Source organism: Onychomys torridus, chromosome 1 (assembly GCF_903995425.1).
Source record: "Onychomys torridus chromosome 1, mOncTor1.1, whole genome shotgun sequence".
Classification (NCBI taxonomy): domain Eukaryota; kingdom Metazoa; phylum Chordata; class Mammalia; order Rodentia; family Cricetidae; genus Onychomys; species Onychomys torridus.
The window spans coordinates 155365711-155384940 of record NC_050443.1 but is presented as its reverse complement, the minus strand read 5'-3'; the positions used below and the strand labels follow the sequence as shown (position 1 = coordinate 155384940).

At 40.5% G+C, this 19230-nt stretch overlaps 1 protein-coding gene across 2 annotated transcripts in view; it reads right to left on the bottom strand.

The window, feature by feature from the left end:
- Nucleotides 1-718: 718 nt before the first annotated feature.
- Btaf1 (B-TFIID TATA-box binding protein associated factor 1) overlaps nucleotides 719-19230 on the bottom strand; it is a 91808-nt gene continuing 73296 nt past the window's right edge. For both annotated transcript variants that reach the window (XM_036167706.1, XM_036167715.1), the window contains 10 exons: nucleotides 18101-18178; nucleotides 17526-17655; nucleotides 14191-14332; nucleotides 13983-14113; nucleotides 12588-12713; nucleotides 11873-12025; nucleotides 10625-10836; nucleotides 3822-3981; nucleotides 3322-3492; nucleotides 719-2243 (listed from right to left, as the gene is read on the bottom strand). In XM_036167706.1, coding sequence (XP_036023599.1) covers nucleotides 2100-2243; nucleotides 3322-3492; nucleotides 3822-3981; nucleotides 10625-10836; nucleotides 11873-12025; nucleotides 12588-12713; nucleotides 13983-14113; nucleotides 14191-14332; nucleotides 17526-17655; nucleotides 18101-18178 — 1447 coding nt within the window. In that variant the 3' untranslated portion in view covers nucleotides 719-2099. The remainder of the gene's footprint in view (nucleotides 2244-3321; nucleotides 3493-3821; nucleotides 3982-10624; nucleotides 10837-11872; nucleotides 12026-12587; nucleotides 12714-13982; nucleotides 14114-14190; nucleotides 14333-17525; nucleotides 17656-18100; nucleotides 18179-19230) is intronic.

Genomic DNA, 19230 nt, shown 5'->3' with positions numbered 1-19230 from the left:
CCTACAAGAAACAGTTAAGTGTATGATTGACCTTAAATGTTGTTATTTTTAACTATTTAAAAAGGTCAACAATGAACAGTAGTACAATGGATTCCACTGAGCTCACAACCTAGTTCAGCTACACCATGTTTATTTCCCAGACCAACACATCGTCGACCTACACAGCGGACAGCAGAGCTAACAGCACCCACTGCACAGTTCAGTGGTCACTGTCTCAGGGACAAGATACTAAATTCTGGGTCGTGTGCTTTCCTTTATCTGGAAAACTAGAGTGTGATTTCACATCTTACAAGAAAAGGTTTTTAAAGTGATACTGTCCCCACAGAAAGATAAAATAATTTTCCCACCCTTTGAGAAAGTTTGCCAGTATAAAAATGTTCTTTCTGATTAAACCCACGAACTTTCAATTGCCTAGATATCACTCCTACTTGTGATTTTTCATGTTATGATAAAAAATGAATACATTGGTGTGAAATCTTCTGTCCTTTGCTATTTCTTCAATGATAAAACTGTTCCCAGCTTTTAGAAGATACGCAAATAGTAAACAAATATAAAAACACTCAAGTACACTGTATACACTACATGAAATCATGTATCTTCCTTTTGGTTTACTATATTTGAATATAAAAACCTTAGATATGAAAAAGTGTAGCTTTCAAAAACCCATGTATCTAGGCTGCTTGTTTAATCCTCACTGTAAACAACACACAATTGCACAGACTTTACAATTTGATATTTATTCTCTTGTGGAATGCGAGGTTCAGTATTACAGCATGGTTGTCAAGGCTACTCACGTGTGACAAACTTCATATCTAAGTGCTGTAGAATTTTAATTATTTTAAACAAAATCCTTGTTATTGTACAATTGAGGTCTGATGGTTTTAAGTTGATGCCTAGGTGTAGGACCAGACACAAACCTTAAGGATGTTTATTACCTGTACATATATATACAAATATATTCCATATGTGTGTGTATACACAGGCATGTATTAACTTATGTGGGAAATTTATAAAATTATATACATACACATACATGCATATCTATATACAGCTACCCACCCTCACCATTGAGCTGTTTTAACACTAGCTCATTAGCTCCGTGCTCAATTATTATTGCTGTCTGGTATAACTACATGATTTTAGTGCCAAAACCAGATACATTGGGTGTAGGATGGACACTTGGTGCATATAGATGCGTGTATCCTTGTATGCTTGTGTGTAAAGAGCGGTTCCTCCCTGTGAGTCAGTCATGCTCTCCTACAGTAAACAGCCTTCACCAGAGTTTGGAATTTTAAGCAGTGTAAAATCTATGTCTGAAAAACTGTGTGTGTCCATAGTTACAAAATATATATATATTTTATATATATATATATATATATATATATATATATATATATATATATATGATTGAAACCTACTGAGTACATATGTTCTTTGAATCTGGCTATATCTTAGCCATTAGATAAATTAAACAAAAACCCACCCTCTAATAGGATGTTATTATAGCCTTAAATATACCAGTACCTGCATTTAGAATAGTAGTTATACTGTAAAAGTGAACAAAATGATGTTAATAAAGACTTGAAAAACACTATATGCATCTGCATTAAATATACAAAGGTTGCCAGAGGGCCTGGTTCAATTCATTGTTTAACATTTCCATGTTCTAGGGATGACTAATATTAAAGTCATTCTGTAAAGTATGGCTCATTAAGGCTTTCACACAAAAGAAGCCCTATTTAATCAATTATAAAAACAAGCACTGTTTTAAAGAGAACAGTGCACACAACCACCACAGAATGGCAGGTCTCACTGTGGACAAAGTGACTGTCGAGGAGGCTGTTCCCCAGGAGCATCTCCCAGTGCACGTGGAGCTTGGCCACTCCCTGTCTGCAGCTGTTCAGCATTTAAGATTTAAACCTTTCACATTAACATTAAATCTCACACAGTGCAAATGTTTGAGAATACCTTGTTCCCCAGTGAAACAAGAGTCTTCAGATCTATGTATACATTCGGTTCAGGTCCCGTAGACTTAGGGATCTGCTGAATATCAGCAGATTGTAGCTGAACTAGCAGCAGTTGCACCCAGCATGCAGCAGTTACTCGAGAGAGCGCATGAAGGTCTCCAGGTTGTACTCGGAGTCATACTGCTCGGCCTCCCAGAGGTCACTCAGGCTGTCAAGGACTGATTTCATGCTCGCTTTCCCCGACGTGGCGCTGTCAGGCTTTTCTGCTTTGCCATCCTAATGGAACATTGGCAGATAAAAATAAGTTGGTTATTTGAGACAGGGTCTCATTATACAGCCCTGGTTGTCTTAGAACTCACTGTAGACCAGGCTGGCCTCAAACTCACAGCGATTCCCTGCCTCTGTTACCTGAGAGCTGGAATCAAAAGTGTGCACCACCACCACCCAGCTACAATGAGGTTATTAACTTCAGAAATTTAAGAGAAGAGGTGGTAATTTCATTTTATCTCAACACCATAGGTGTAGATGCTCACAAGCTAATTTGCCTAAAGTTGCCAATTGTTAAGATCTGAACCAGAAATCTCCACTATGAGTTCCACAGACTCCAGAGATAACAAGATTCCTTGAGAAGGAAAACAGGGAAGAAACCTTGAGATAAGATATTGGTGACAATACAAAGACTAAGACTTCAAACATCCAGTAAGTACTAGGCAAAGGTACTTGTCACCAAGCCTGACCATGTGAGTCATGTCCCCAGAAGCCAGGTGCTGGAAGAAGAGCCAACTCCAACAAGTCCCTCTGACCCAAGTGTGCTGTGTGTGTGTGCAACAACTGCCCCACAGACCCTGAAGTAAATGTACTTTAAAATAAAGCCAGGAGCCAGTGGCCCACGCCTTTAATCCCAGCACTGGGGAGGCAGAGCCAGGTGGATCTCTGAGTTCAAGGCCAGCCTGGTCTACAGACAGTTCCAGGACAGCCAGGGCTATACAGAGAAACCCTGCCTCAGAAAAATCAAAAAAGAAAAAGGAAAAAAAAAAAAAAAAAAAAAAAAAACCAAACTGTGTAGAATGTTGGAAGCTGGAGAGGTGGCTTAGCAGTCTGGAGGTGTCTGCTCTTGTGGAGGGCTCAAGCACCCCCACCTTACACCTCCAGCTCCAGAGGTTCCAATGCCCTCTTCAGGCTTCCACAGGCCCTGTGTGCACATGCACACACATAGAGAATTTAAAATACAATCTCTTACTATTCTTGGTGCTCTTGCTTCCTAACTTCAGAAGACTGTACCCAGCAGTCTGGCAAACTTCAGAGTGCTTAGCCCTCACAGCCTCTCACAGACAACGAAAACCAAGTTCTTTACCTTATCCAGAGTAAACAAGTCAAGAAGCTGATCAGTCCCCATGCTCTGTAAACTAGAATTCTCTTGGCTAATAACGGTATTTGCGATGTTCATCTTGAATTTCTGCAAGCCCATTATCTTCTCTTCTAAAGTTCCTCTGGTTATCAGCCGGTAGACATTAACCACACGTTTCTGAAAAAGAAATAATTAAACCGTAATGAAAACTGATTAAACTCAGGTTTGTCAAGCCAGCCCTTTTTATTATCTTAATTGGGGTTTGGTCTGGTCCCATGGCCTAAAAATGTTTTCAGGAACTGCAGATTATCAGGATAGACAGTGACCCAGACTTTCTTAGCCAAGCTCAGAAAGTGGTAGTGGAAACAATATCACAGAATATGTGAATGACATGTCCAAAGTCACAGCACTGCTTAACATCAAAGCAAGAATGAATTTGAATCTAGTCTTCTTAGTTTTTATGGAGTATTTGCCTAGCTTTTAGTGTAGTTTTTGATGACTTTTACCTGCCCAATACGATGGGCCCGGTCCATGGCCTGTAGATCTCGCATAGGGTTCCAGTCATGCTCCACAAACACCACAGTGTCAGCACCAGTCAGGTTAAGCCCTAGGCCACCAACATGAGTTGTAAGTAAAAGAACATCAATGGATGGGTCATTGTTAAACCTACAAACATAAGTAACAAAAAATATTGTTAGTACATTTCTTACTCAGGATCCTTTAATAGAATAAAACTGTTCTAGATACTGTCTTACTTATGGTTTCTATTGCTGTGATAAAACACCATGTTCAAAAGCAACTTGGGGAGAAAAGGGTTTTATTCCAGCTTCTAATTAATGTTCAGATCACAGTTCATCATCCAAGGAAGTCAGGGCAGTAACTGAAACAGGCCATGTAAGAGTGCTGCTGCTTACTACTACTGACTGGGCTGGCTCAGTCCTGTTTTCTTCTTTTTTAAAGGTTTGTTTGTTTGTTTAATGTGCACTGGTGTTTTGCCTGTACATATTCTGTGTGAGGGTGTCGGATTCCCTGGAACTGGAGTTACAGACAGTTGAGAGCTGCCATGTGGGTGCTGGGAACTGAACCCAGGTCCTCTGGAAGAGCAGCCAGTGCTCTTAACCACTGAGGCACCTCTCCAGCTCCAGTCCTGTTTTCTTATAGCAACCAGGACCACCAGCCTAGGAGTGGCATGACCCACAGCAAGCTGGTCACTCCCATATCAATTAAGAAAATGAACCACAGGCTAGCCCAGGGCCACTCTGGTGGGGGCATTTCTACGGTGAGTTACCTTCTTCCAAATGGCTCTAGCTTGTCTCAAGTTGATGTAAGGACTAGCCAGCACAGCCATGGTATGGACATTTGTTTTCCAGTGAGATGATAATAGCCTTTGAACATACTATAATGGTTAAACTCACTGTCAACTTGAGATTTGGAATCATCATAGAAGTGAGTCACTAGCTTTATCTGTAAGGGAGTTTCTAGATTAGGTGAATACAGGTGGGAATACCTGCCCAAAATATGGGTGGTACGTCCCGTAGGGAGGTTTTTTGGACTAAGTGAAAAGGGAAAATCAAACAGATGGTCCTGCATCCACTGCTTTCTGCTTCCTGACTGCAGGTGCTATGTGATCAACTACCTCAAGCTCCTGTCCCCTGACTTCTCCAACATCAACTGTACTCTTGAACTATTATATATTTTTAATATAACACACTGTATACACAGATATGCATGCATACAAATCTGTAGTAGAAAGAATTCATTCTAAAGCTCATCAGAAATTTCATAAACAGAATTAAGGCCAAAAATGTTGCATTTTATATCAGATACAGAGTAAGTCATAAAAAATGCAGATGTTTTCATTAAAAAACCCAACTATGAACTTTAAAGTATAGAGCAGATGGGTGGGAGTAGGTTACATCTTCCAGGGAAGGGAGAGGCAAACATTCAGGATAGCTGTATTCTCAGAAGATACTCTTAGGGACATCTAGTAGTCTCTAGGAAAAAGGACAATTATTACTAACATTAAAAGTAGCAGTCACACTCCTGGGTAAGATGGCAGATTGAAGCTCCTTCAGTGTGACCCACTGTGAAAAAAAGATAATGAATAATAACCCTCTCCTACAAAACACAGTAACTAGGAACCAAGGGAATAAGCCAGGTGAGAGCTTTGCCGAGGAGCACACTGAAGAAGCCTCATCCCTGTGCTGAGGTGAGCAGCACCTTCTTGTGGGTACTCCCTCCTCCCCTGATTCCACAACTGCAAGAACAGCTGGCAGGAAGCTGACGCAGAGTCTGAGCCTCTCCCTGAGCAGGCATCTAGGCAGGAAATGAGGACACTGTCCCAATCATCTGATGAGACAAGAACTGGCCAAATCTGAAACTGGGTAGACTAGAAGCAGATGCTAACGAGGCAGCCAGGACCCTTGCCAAAGGATAAATAAATAGCACAGTCCCAGGCACTTTCTGTACCTTGGACTTATCTCCACTACATATGGAACATGATGGGGAAATTCCCAGAAACCCCACACTCCATGCTGAGGGCTGGGAAAAGACCAAGGAAAGGCTGACAGCAACTGGCCATTAAACACAACACAACCCCAGAAGCTACTGTTCTGAATTCTCAGACACTTCTACACACGATTCTGGCTTACCTAGAGCCACAAGCTGCACCTCCCCCACCATAATCTGCTACATGGAACAAGGAGAGGAGGAATTCAAAACCCCTTCTCCCAGGAAGAAGGCAGTCTGATGACAGTCTCCCACCCCACTCCTCCTCTGGCTCTCCCTCCTTCCCTCCAGGTTTCTCAAGGAGCCCAGGCTGCTCTCAGAGAGTCTCTTCCCAAGGGCAGGAATTTTAGGCATGCCTGATTTGATTTTGCTATATATTTTAAAATCTAGTTTATCTGGCCTTTCTTTAAAACAAACAAAAACATTACTCTTGCATAAATATCTCTAAATGCTCTTGCTTTTGTTTTTGCATTGCTTAACTAGGTTTTCTGTTTGTACTGTATATTTCTTCAGACATTCTATTGTGCAACCTATTTTCCTTATAGCCTACTCCCTTGCATTCCTTCCTTATACCCTCTCTTGTTCCCTCTAAATTGTCTTTTTTACATGTATGAGTGTTTGGCCTGCATGCATGCCTGGTACACCTGGATTTCCCCTGGAACTGGAGTTGAGAGTCACCATGTGGGTGCTGGGAATAGAAGCTGGCTCCTCTAAAAGAACAGCAAATGCTCTTATCCACTTGCCCACTCCCTCCTCCTCCTTTTACTTCTTTACCAATCTATATGCCCTATAGATCCTAATATTCCAAAGCCCCTTCTATCTATCTTTTGCTGGTTTTCCCCTCTTGATCAATACCAACCCTTGTGATGGTTAGCCTATTCCCCTCCTAATGTTAGAACCAATATCACTGTACTGCTGCTGTTTGTTATGCCAACAGTTCCTGAAGTTAAGTAAGACGACTTCTCAAGAGCGGTGGGTGCTGTGACATAGACCGAGTTTCCAGTTCACTGGGAGGAGTGAGATTTCAGCCCGTCTGCACACTGCAAATACTCAGGCAGAAAGAATACACTGGGAGAGGGGGACAAGAGGGAAGGGAAAAAGAAAAAGAAAAAAAATCCGACCAATAAAACAACCCTAGACATCAAGTCCCAACAAAAGAAAATCAAGAATCATGAAAACTCAAAGCAGCGTGAACGCTGGGGAAAGCAGCAACCCCACAAAAGTGAGTGCCAAGGAGAGTGAGCCAGGTGAAATCCAAGATTTCAGGGGGAAATTATAATAATGTTTAATGAAATTAACAAGGACACAAGTGAACTTCTAAATATACTTTAAAAGGAAACAGCTGAAATGAGGAAGTCAATACAGGATATGAAGAGGAATTCAATAAAGAAAGAGAAACACTGACAAAGTAGGTTCCAAGGACTGAAGTGAGGTCACCAGGCTGGTGGAGCAAGTGCTTGTACCATCTCAGCCATCTCATCAGCCCCAAACTGAAAATTTAGAAATGAAAAGCTAAGTCAGGCGAAAACCTCAATGAAAGGCCTTCTAGGACGGAGGAAGGTGAAGTCAGACTATAAAGGATGGGAGAGAAGAAAAAGGAAAACATCCAGACCCTGAGAAAAACCATCAGGGTGTGACAGAACATGAGGTCTGTGAACAGCCTAAAAACCAGATGGACTACACCAAGAGTTAATACTCTCTGTCAAACCATGGTGGAAAGCCCCCCAAATCTAGGGAGAAATGAACACCCAGATTCAGGAGGCATTTAGAATGGCAAAACAGGGAATAAAAAGGAAAGCATACAAGCTGCAAGAAAGAAGCCCAGGGTGCACCTCATTTCATCAAATGCTACTGCATAGACCAGCCTCAACACACCAGCAGTGAGTGACTTTAATGCCAGCTATCACAGACAGACAGGCTAACCAGAAGGAAAAACTGACACACGATTGCAACAAGAAATAAGAGAATTTTTTTTTTTTTTTTTTTAAGCTGAGGATCAAACCCAGGGCCTTGCGCTTGCCTAGCAAGCGCTCTACCACTGAGCTAAATCCCCAACCCGAGAAATTTTTAAATGTCTGGAGTCAAATGAAAATTTGAACACACCAAAACTTCCAAAACCCAATGAAAGCAGTTCTAAGAGGGAAGTTTGGAGCTACAAGTGTATGCAGTAAAAATCCAGAGCAGGAGAGATGGCTCAATAAGGAATGGGAGAGGACAGACTGACTCTAAAAGTTGTCCTCTGCCCTCCAGAGTGCAACACACACACACACACCTCACACACACACAAGAGAGAGAGAGAGACAGAGACAGAGAGACAGAGACAGAGACATAGAGACACACACACACATGAGAGAGACAGAGAGACACAGAGAGACAGAGACAGAGAAATAGACACACACACACACACACACACACACACAGAGCGCGAGCTAGCTCTCTATAAAGATTCCATCAGAAAACTCGAATCAAGCAAACTTTTATCAAGTAGCTTTCCTACACACCAGTAACAAACAGGCTGAGAAATAGAAAAAGTTTTGGAAGAAACCTAATCTAGGAAATGAAAGATCTCTACAAAGAAAAAGAAATATCTGTTTGTTTATTCAGACGGTGTCTCTCTGTGTAGCTCTGGCTGTCCTACAACTTGATATGTAGACAAGGCTGGCCTGGAACTCAGAGATGTATTTGCTTCTTCCTCCCGGTTATTGAGGTTAAAGATTTGTGCCACCATGCCCAGCTAACAATGAAAAATTTTTTAAACTGAAAAAGAAATTGAAAAGGACACTTGACGACAAAAAACCCTCAACACCCAGTTTAGAATATTGTGAAAAAGACTGTACTACCAAAAGCAATCTACATATTCAAGAAAACCAAATCTAACCTTCAACAACTCCACTGAAGAGTACACAGGAGGCAGGTACTAGGACTCAGTGGGTTAAAATGAATAGAGAAGGAAACGAGATGGAGAGAGAATGGAATGGGAGAGTAGATCTGGGAGGAAGTGGTGAATAAGATTAAAAATACAGTATATGTCATTCTCAAAGAATTTATGAAATATTTCAACAAGCTAGGCATGGTGGCATTTATCTTTAATCCCAGCACTCAGAAGGCAGAGGCAGGTGGATCTCTGAGTTTGAGGCCAGCCTGGTCTACAAAGTGAGTTTCATGACAGCCAGAGCTACATAGTGAACCCTGCCTCAACCAACAAAATAAAATGATTTCAACAACTCTTCACAAAAAATAGAAAAAAAAGAAAACCCTATTCATATTAAGTACAGAAGCCGATGTCATCTTGAGCCAAAAAAACAAAACAAAACAAAACAAAAAAACGATTAGAGGTCTCATCATAGCTGATTTCAATTACATCTCCACAGGAAAAGCATATTGAAGGGCACAGACACCAAAAATTAACACAATAAAACAAAGGATCCAGATAAACACACACTGGAGTAAAGACAGCCCTTTTTCAACTGATGGAGCTGTGAAAACTGGACCTCCACATCTAGATCCCTGTCACCCTGCACAAAATCAATTCTAAGTGACCACAGACTATATCATAAGAACTGAAAATTTCCAACTGTAAGAAACAAAAATAGGGAAACTACTTAGGATATGGTCACAGTTGGAGATTTCCTAAAAAGGATTCCAATCACTCAGGAAATAAAACCAAGAACTGACAAATAGGATTACATGTAATTAAAAATCTGTACATCAAAGGAAAACAACCAACGAAGAGACGGCTTACAGAATGGGGGGGAAGTCTTTGCTAACTTTACAGAGGATTAATATGCACAATGTACAATGAACACAAACTAAATACCAAAATACCAAGAAATCAAACAACTCAACCAATAAATGGGCTAATGAACAGACAATTTTCTGTCTCTGTCTCTCTTTTGTTGTTGTTGTTGTTGTTTCCAAGACAGGGTTTCTCTGTGTAGCTTTGGCTGTCCTGGAACTCACTCTGTAGCCCAGGCTGGCCTCGAACTCACAGAGATCCACCTGCCTCTGCCACCTGAGTGCTAGGATTAAAGGCGTGCACCACCAGCGCCCGGCCAGAAAATTCTTCAAGATGCAATAGAACGGGTTACATGGAACAGAAGCAAACAAAGACAGACATTTAGCATCACGAGCTGTGGAAGAGATCAAAGTGGAAGCTGCACAGAGTCTCACAACAGCCAAAGTCAAGAGGCTGGCCGACAGCTCAGTGGGTGACGCACTCCACAGGAGCTCAGATCCCTACAACACACACAAATGCCACATGGACATGCAGCCTGGGACGGTGGAGATGGGAATCCTGGAGTGAATGAGCTATCAAGATTGGCCTTCTGGTGAGCTCTGGGTTTGAGGAGACCCTGCCTGAAAGAACACGACAGAAGAGTATTTCAGGTTTGGGAATGAGCCTGGGAACCTGCTTGGTCAGAACGCTGGCTCCAACGATGTCATTTCGGGCGAGTCTGCAGAACACACATTACTTGTTTTTAGCAGAGAAACAGGAGCGAGGACAGGGATCTCAACTAAGCTATCTATTTGCTTGCTTCTGCCTTAAACCCTAAAAACAGTGAGGAAAAAAGTAGTTATCTAAGATTTCATATGTTCTTCAAGTACTTTCCTAGGAGAATCACTTGCTACATCACAGAATTTCTGCAGTTCTGTATCAAAAGGAGATTTGTTTGGACTGGATTACCCTGTAACACACCTGCAGGTATCTACCCAATGAAAACATTTATTGAAGCAAACGCCTACATAAGTAAAGGCAAATATACTGATCTTGACTCATATTTACAGTTGGGGAGCTACTTACCTGGAAACGATGGAATGCCTCTGTCCAGGAGGTATGCTGCCATCTAGTCTCAAATAAGTGACAGAGGGCAGGTGAGGCTTTAGCAGGTCGTGTTCTACTATATCAAGCATGCTTTTAAGCTGACAGAAGATCAGTAGTCTGTGCTGGGCCACCACAGACTCTGTGCCACTGTCCGAAGTGCTGCCATTTCCCAAGCCACAGTCCAACAGCAACTGGGGAAGACAGTATCACACAGCTAGTCAATGGAACAAGACAACAGATACTTGCTACCACAAATACTTTCCACTGCAAGTATTTCTATGGAAATAAAAAGGTTAGATTTAGCTGTAACCTATTCTCCCATTAGTAGTTGGGGCTAAAACTAACCAACCACCTGGCCTGTTCTCCCCTTCCTTAGTCTCTGATGTTCACTAGACCTTTAGTAAATGTTAATTCAAGGCAGTGACAAAGATATCCCAAACCAAAGCTATAAAGCAACTTCAAGTGAAAAGAAAAAATATTTTAATAAGGGATCATGTGTGGTGACATGTGGTGACTTTAATCTCAGTACTCAGAGAGGCAGCAGGCAGATAGATCTGTGAGTATGAGGCCAGCCTGGTCTACATAGTAAATTCCAGGCCAGCCAGGACTACATAAATGAAACCCTGTTTTTTTAAAAAAAAAAAAAGCCAGTCAAAACACACACTGTATGATACCATTTCCGTGGAATAGTTAAAGAGATAAATCATGGAAACCAGGTTAAGGATTACAAAGGAAAGGTGGTGAGTGGCAGCTTGGTAGTCAGTGGTTCTGGGTTATAGAGTACTTGCGGACTAGATGGTAGTGACTGCTGTACAACACTGTGAATATAATGTCAGAATTGCACAGTTAAAATGGCATGTGATTTTTTTTAAAGCTATATAGAAAAATTAGCTCTGTTTGAATTTTACCATACTTTATTTAACTACATGAGAAAAAAAAATAACAAAATGGCCAGTTGGTGGTGGCGGCACATGCCTTTAATTCCAACATTCGAGAGGCAGAGACAGACAAATTTCTGTGGGAGTTTGAGGACAGTCTGATCTACAGAGTGAGTTCCAGGACAGCCAAGGCTATACAAAGAAACCCTGTCTCGAACACCACTACCCCCCAAAAAAATTTAGTAAACCAAACTTAAAAATATAGTAAATACATCAATAATCTTTGGGAACAGAAAATTTTTCTAATATCATAAATTAGGAACACATTATTTATCATTACAAGTCATACCTGTTTCAAAGCCGAGAGTTTAGGGGCATGTTGAATATCATGAAGGGAAGAATTCTGAACTGCCAGTTTTTCAGTAGTACTCTTGAATTCTGGGTGCTGAGGGGTTAAGACCAATGCTGGATGGTTGCACAGTTTACGTAAATATTGTAATGCCTTTAAAAGAGGAGAAAAACAACTTATGCACTCCATTTTTTTCATACCACAACTGTTTGCATTTTTGTACCCTTTCTTCACTATTCCATTTGTCTAGAAAATGCCTACTCAAGTGTTCAAGAACCAGTTCAGAGCTGGGCAAGATGGTTCAGCCCACGAACTATTTGCCACACCACAAGCATGAGGACCAGATTTCAGATCCCCAGAACCTACATTTTAAATAAATGAATGAATGAACAAACAAACAAACAAACAAATAGTAAGACCAGTGGGGATGGTGAACTGTCTGTATGTAATTCAGTGCATAGAAGAGAGATACAGTAAATCCTCTTGCCTGATAAGCCTAAATGAATAGCAAGCTTTAAGGCCCAGAAAGCGATTCTCAGAAAGTGGGGAACAATCTATAAAGATACCTAGCAAGGTGGTGGTTGCGCACGCCTTTAACCCCAACATTCAGGAGGCAGAGGCAAGTGGATCTCTTGAGTTTGAGGCCATGCTGGTCTACAGAGTGCCACCACCACCCAGCATTCTTTAATTTTTAAAAGTAGTTTATAACCTCTACCTGGAATACATGACCTGTAGCTTTAAGCTTTGGTTTTTCAGTTTCTTCTGAAAGGGCAGCTGAAGACACGGTCTCATCAACATCACACTTGGCACGAGACTTTGCAAAATCTTCATAAAGCTGAACCTATGAAATTACCCCAGGGAAACAGTATACATTTTAAAAAAGTATTCAGATATATATCTATTAAAGCCAAGATTAGTAAAATAAACCAGCCTTCATAAATGAAAGTGAATTAGGACACCTATACCTCATTATTAGTATTAGAGATCATTTACTTCCATCTGTGTTTAAGGTCCTTTAAAATTAAACTAGCTTCAAAGTATTACACACACACATACACACATACACATACACACACACACACACACACACACCTTTTTCACCATTTAGGAAAATATATTACCAATAAAAGGGAATCAGATTCTTTACAAGTAAATGAGAAGTCTCTTTTTAAACATTAGGCTATAAGTACATTGTAAGAGCAGGTTTTAAAAGATTGTCACTGCTAGTTCAAAGCATCACTGTGTATTAGTTGACATAATGCATTGAAGAGTGAAAAAACAGAACTCACAGAACACACACCCATAAAGGCTAAACAAAGCCAAATGTCACTTAGAATTCTCCTCTTCCAGTTTTTGTTTTTGTTTTTTGAGAAAGGGTTTCACTATGTAGTCCAGGCTGTCCTGGAACTCAGAGAGCTCTGCCTGCTTCTGCCTCTCAAGTGCTGGAACTAAAGGAGTGTACGACCAACAATATATATCATGAAATCATGTGCCACTCTGTGGTAAAATCTATGCCACCCCATTCTCTTCTGTCAGGGATGTAAATCACCCATGTGCAAGCACTTCCATGTTACAGATGGCACCTGTGTATCAGTCATGTAGTCACATTCCAATACAGATCAACTGTCACAATTTTCTAGAATACCTATGCTCGAGTGAGCCGTACTCACTTAATCACAGCACCAAAGTACAAGAGCAGTGAGACTACAAGCTTGGCTATGCCAAAGAGAAGTCATAAGTGCTTTCAGTGAAAAATCTTAATGAGAAAGTGGTGGTGGGTTCACATGGTGACTTTGGGCCAGATGCCAGGAAGATGATTTCCTTGTATTTGGGAGAAGAGTATTGGTCTCTATTTTAATCTACAGAATTCAGATCACTATCCTTAGAGAAAATAAGGTATTCCTTTGGAACGAAACCCTCTAGTCTCTTCCACCAGAGTGAGATGCAGTTCATGTTTACACTCTACTATTAACAGCAAGATTGAAGGAATCTGCCTAAAAAGTCACTCAATAGGTCTGGAAGAGTTTAATTTCCTACAGGCATCTGACGAAACTAAAGGCTGCCCCACTAATGATGTCCTCTCGACCACGAGAATGAGCACACTCCTGACCTGGAGAGGGCTAAGAGTACAGTAATAGTCTTGAATGATTTTAGGTGGAAGATCCTGCAAGACATCTTCTTTCATTCTTCTCAAGAGGAATGGCAGAACTTGGCGGTGCAGTGCATCCATTGCAAGAACACCTGTCAAGAGTGAGAACACAGCTTTAAATGTCTGGAGTAAATCATACAACCACAGGGACTTCCTGTAACTCTCTTACCGGCTTCTTGTTCTCGACTGGAGCTTCGTGCATCCCTACTTGCTAATATAGGTTTACCATATCGAGCAGCAAACTGGCGTTCAGTACCCAAAAATCCAGGCATAAGGAAATCAAATAATGACCACAACTCCAAAACGTTGTTCTGAACATAAAAAAAAAAAAAAAAAAAGAAATACCAATTATCTTTTCTTCAGTTTTGAAAACAACATTTCCCATTAGATCTGGACCCCAATGTGCCTCCCCACTTTTTCTTCTTCAGAAAAGCCTCCTCATCCAGGCCAGGCTCTGGCTCAGCATGTACAACTACTCTCTTACATGGACATCCTTCTAATCTTGCTAAAGCTCTGAAGAGCAGAAACCTATTCGACAGCTTCAAAGCTGAACTTTTAAGTGGGGAAAAAGGAAAGAGAGATGGTCTTTTCACTAGACAAAACACCAAACCCTCTGATGTGTCAATCAAGTACAAGTAGTGATCTAAAACAGAACAAACAACTAAAAGTCGCTGGACGTGGCGGCACACACCTTTAATTCTAGCACTCAGGAAGCAGACATGGTGAATCTCTGTGAGTTCAAGGTCAGCCTGCTCTACAAAGCAGGCTACACAGAGAAACCCTGTCTTGAAAACCAAAAATTAAAAAAAATACTACTACTACTAATAATAAAGTAAAAAATATCCCCTCCTTCCTTTTATTTCTAACTTGTGAAGGTAGCTTTATTTTGGTCATGTTTTCATTTATTGCACTGTCATGTGTTATAACATTAAAAACTATACTTCAGGAATAAAAACCTGCACATTCAGCATTACCAGCTACAAAGTCAAATGGTTTCAGACAATAACCAGCATATATTAACTTAACAACATTAATAATTACAAGTATTTATTTTGCTTCATTCTTCAATTTTCTTTTGTCTCTAAACTGAGACCTCACAGACTCTTGCAGCTCTCTGTATAAAGTATGTTCCAAGATGACACCTATGAAAGTCACCCCAGCCATAAGAAGCCAGTTCTTTCTAATCCAACTGGGGTTTTTCATTTCTTCTTCCATTGTCAAGTTCAGGTTCAGAGTTGCTTCTTTCTGTAACCTGCAGGCCTGCTACTTCTCCTAGCTTTGGCTCTTTGGTTGACTTGCACGGGCCAGACCATCTGGCTCAGTGGTGTCATCCTTAGACTTGGAAGACAGCTGTTTTTGCCTCTGTGCCACCCCAACTGTATGAACCCAATTTACAGTGCCATTGCAATCAGAACTTCATACTCTCCCCACAGGTTCGGAAAGCTCACAATTCACTGACATCAGTACACCTGCCCACCAGCAGCTGAATCTCGTGGTCAGGCCTCCCCTGGCCCCGCCACCACCCAGGACCCAGACACTATGTGCGCACAGTAACTACCCCTCCTCCCTTTTAATGTACTTTAAAACACACACATACAAAACCAACTTTGGGCAAGGGGTTTAATGCACACAGTTGCATTCGCCTGAAATCTTTGAGGCCCTGAATTTGATCCTCAACACAAGAAAATAATGCCACCAAAAAAGCAAAAAGCCCTAGTAAGTTTAGAAACAACTGTAAATAAAAAGCTTGTCTCTGATGATTATTAAAATATGCAGTGTTTACTTAATTAGTCATATTTTAACCCTTAGAGCAGTGGTTCTCAAACTTCCTAATACTGCAACCCTTTAATACAGTTCCTTATGTTGTGGTGACCCCAACCATAAAACTATTTCAATGCTACTTTATAACTGTAATTCTGCTGTTATAAATCTTAAGTATCCGATATGCAGGATATCTGACATGCAATCCCATGGGGTTGAGACCTAGCTCTACAGGTTGAGGGCCACTACCTTAGAATAAACAGTCACCACTAAAAATAAATTCAAAATAAGAATTATAAGCCATGCAAGGTGGCACAACCCTTTGATCCCAGCACTCCTGAGGCAGAAGCCAAGAGATCTCTGAGTTCGAAGCCAGCCTGGTCTATATAGTGAGTTCCAGGATAGCAAGGGCTACACAGAGAAACCCTGATGCAAAAGGAAAAAAAAAACTATAAAGAAAATTGCTGTGTGTGGTGGTACACATCTATATCCCAGCACTTGGGAAGCTGAGGCAGGTGAAATAAATTTGAGGCCAGCTAAACAACAGAGGGAAGACCCTGTCTTAAAAACAGTAACAACAAACCAAAAACCACACCATCAATTTTTAGAGCTAGAGCATATCCATCCTTCCACCAACTGGAGAATGATAAGGTGCAAGGTGACCTTCCTACCACAGATGGCTGGCTTATCCAGGCTAGATATGAACATCTGCTGAATTCTTCACACCTCTACTGTGGGGTGATTCATTTCTATGTTGGTTCTAGATTTTCATTGCTAAATCAGATTGCTGAGTAATACCATAGAATTAGAATCAAATCTGTTTCATACATCAATCAAACAAGTGTTATTTACATAGCCTAAAATTAGGGTTTAAACATGATCTTTAATAAAACTTGACCAATTTAAGAGGCAAGCAGATCTTTGAATTCAAGGCCAGCCACAGCTATATAATGGCAGGGGAGATGGCACACAGTGGTAAAGAACACTTGCCACTCTTAAAGAGGACCCAGACTCAGTTCCCAACACCTACATGTTGGCTTACAACAATCTCATGGAATGTGACACCCTCTTCTGGTCTCTGTGGGCTCCTTATACATGGAGTACACAGGCAAAAAGTCTCATACACATAAAATTTAAGAAGTATAAATGTGAAATATTTTTAAAAGATTCATTATGAAAGGCCAGGTGTGGTCATGCACACTTGTAATCCTAGCATTTAGAAAGCAGAGGCAGGGGGATTACAATGTATTTGAGACCATTGTATCTATCTATCTAGTGGGTTTCAGAGCAGCCAAGGGCTACAACAGTGAGATCCTGTCTTAAAAACAAGACAAAAACCAAAACCAAAACATACTTGCCCACTTTAGCTATTGCCATATACCAAAGGAACCTTAAAAAAAAAAAAAAAAAAAAAAAAAAAAAAAAAAAAAAAAGATTTATTTATTTATTACATATACAGTGTACTGCCTACTTGTATTCCTGAAGGCCAGAAAAGGGCATCAGATCTCATTACAGATGGTTGTGAGCCACCATGTGGTTGCTGAGAATTGAACTCAGGACCTTTGGAAGAGCAGCCAGTGCTCTTAACCACTGAGCCACCTCTCCAGCCCCCCAAAGGAACCTTTATAAACACAATTTAACCACTGGAAATTTTTTGTTGTCTTTATAAACTAAAAGACTCCTTAATTTACTGCTAAATACCATGGCACCTGGCAAATTTGCTGTTTTGTTGTAAATAATTACCTGGATTGGTGTTCCGGAAAGAATGATCCTATAGTTAGCAGTCAGTTGTTTTACTGCTTTTGACAATTTGGTTTTTCCATTTTTTATGACATGGCCTTCATCAAGAATACAGTAGTTAAATTTAATATTTCTAAGGAAAAATAAATAAAAACTGTTATCTTTTCTTGTATATCAGACATTATAGGAACAATCTTAGAAGCAGAAAGTTGTGTTCGTAACTTCAATATCAAATTTTTCTTATTCTTGCTAGAAATATTTTACAGAACTAGAGGAGACATACAGAAAAATCTACAATTCTGATGTGAATGGATGCACGGACTTTATAAGGTATACTTATACACAGAGCCACAGTCCAGAGCAAAACAGTATGCTCAGCAAACTGGGAGTCTCTTTTTATCTCCCATCTAAGGTTTTAAATTTAAATTAGCATGCATTAGCTGTAAAAAGAGATGGTCTGGCTGACATTTTCATACGTATACCAAGTACGTTCTTGGTTCATAGCACCCACAAGACTCTATCTTATCCTCCCTCTCTACTATCAATACTAAATTTTTCTAGAATATTTGAATTCTTACCTAAAAAAGTCTATGTCATTCCTCACAACATCATATGAAGCTACTATCAGATTATGCCTTTTTACTTGATGCTGTAACCTTTAAGAAAAATTAGGAAACAGGAATTATTAATTTCTCAATATTGTTTGTTTGTTTGTTTGTTTGTTTCTTGAGACAGGGTCTCTCTGTGTGGCCCTGGAACAGGAATTATTAATTTCTTAACACAATTTATTTATTTATTTGTTTGTTTGTTTCTTGAGACAGGGTCTCTCTGTGTAGCCCTGGCTGTCCTCAAACTCACAGATCTACTGCCTCTGCAAAGGCTAAAGGCATGTGCCACCATTGATATCTTCATACAATTTTAATAGTGTAACTACAGCTCCTATTATTAATGCAAAGTGCTTCAATCTACCTAACAGACCACACACATTCTTTATGATGCAGACCTACTCTCTGGCTCAGAAAAAAGAAAAGCACCTAACTCAAAATACAAACACTCTGTCAGTATCTCTTCTTTTGGGACACATTTCTTTACCACGCAGGTTAAGTGGAGCTTATCAATCATATGTCCCCATAATGAATGAAGAGACGAAGCATCAGAAGCAGGCTGAACTGCTGACAAGTTTTTGCCCTTTGAACATAACTCCCAGTCGGTCTATCAAGTTCAGCAGCTGAGAAATCCCCTTTGGAAGAGGAGAGACTGACTTAGCACTGCAGTGGGGCTAGAGGAGTGAGGCCTGGGGCTGCCCAGGGTCATTACCACCAACTGTAGAATAAAGTCAGGAAAATACCAAGTCAACACACTATGTTTGAGAAGGAAGAACAAGTAAGAGTACTCTAGTTGTTTCTAAAGCAATAATCCAGGCTTGAAATTTGAGGGAGTGAACTGTTTTACTAAAGCTAGCTTGAGTTAAATTCTATCACCTATAAATTCACGAATCCTAGAAGACACTATAGGGATTGCTCAAGTACAAACATCTGAACTGCTTATGTTCAAATCCTCACTCTGTCCACTTAACAAACTTAAGTGATCTTGGACCCAGGACCTATGCTTTACAACTCATCTCCAAACAGCACAACTTAGAACAGTGGTTCTCAACCTTCCTAATGCTGCGACCCTTTACTGCAGTTCCTCATGTTGTGGTGCCCCC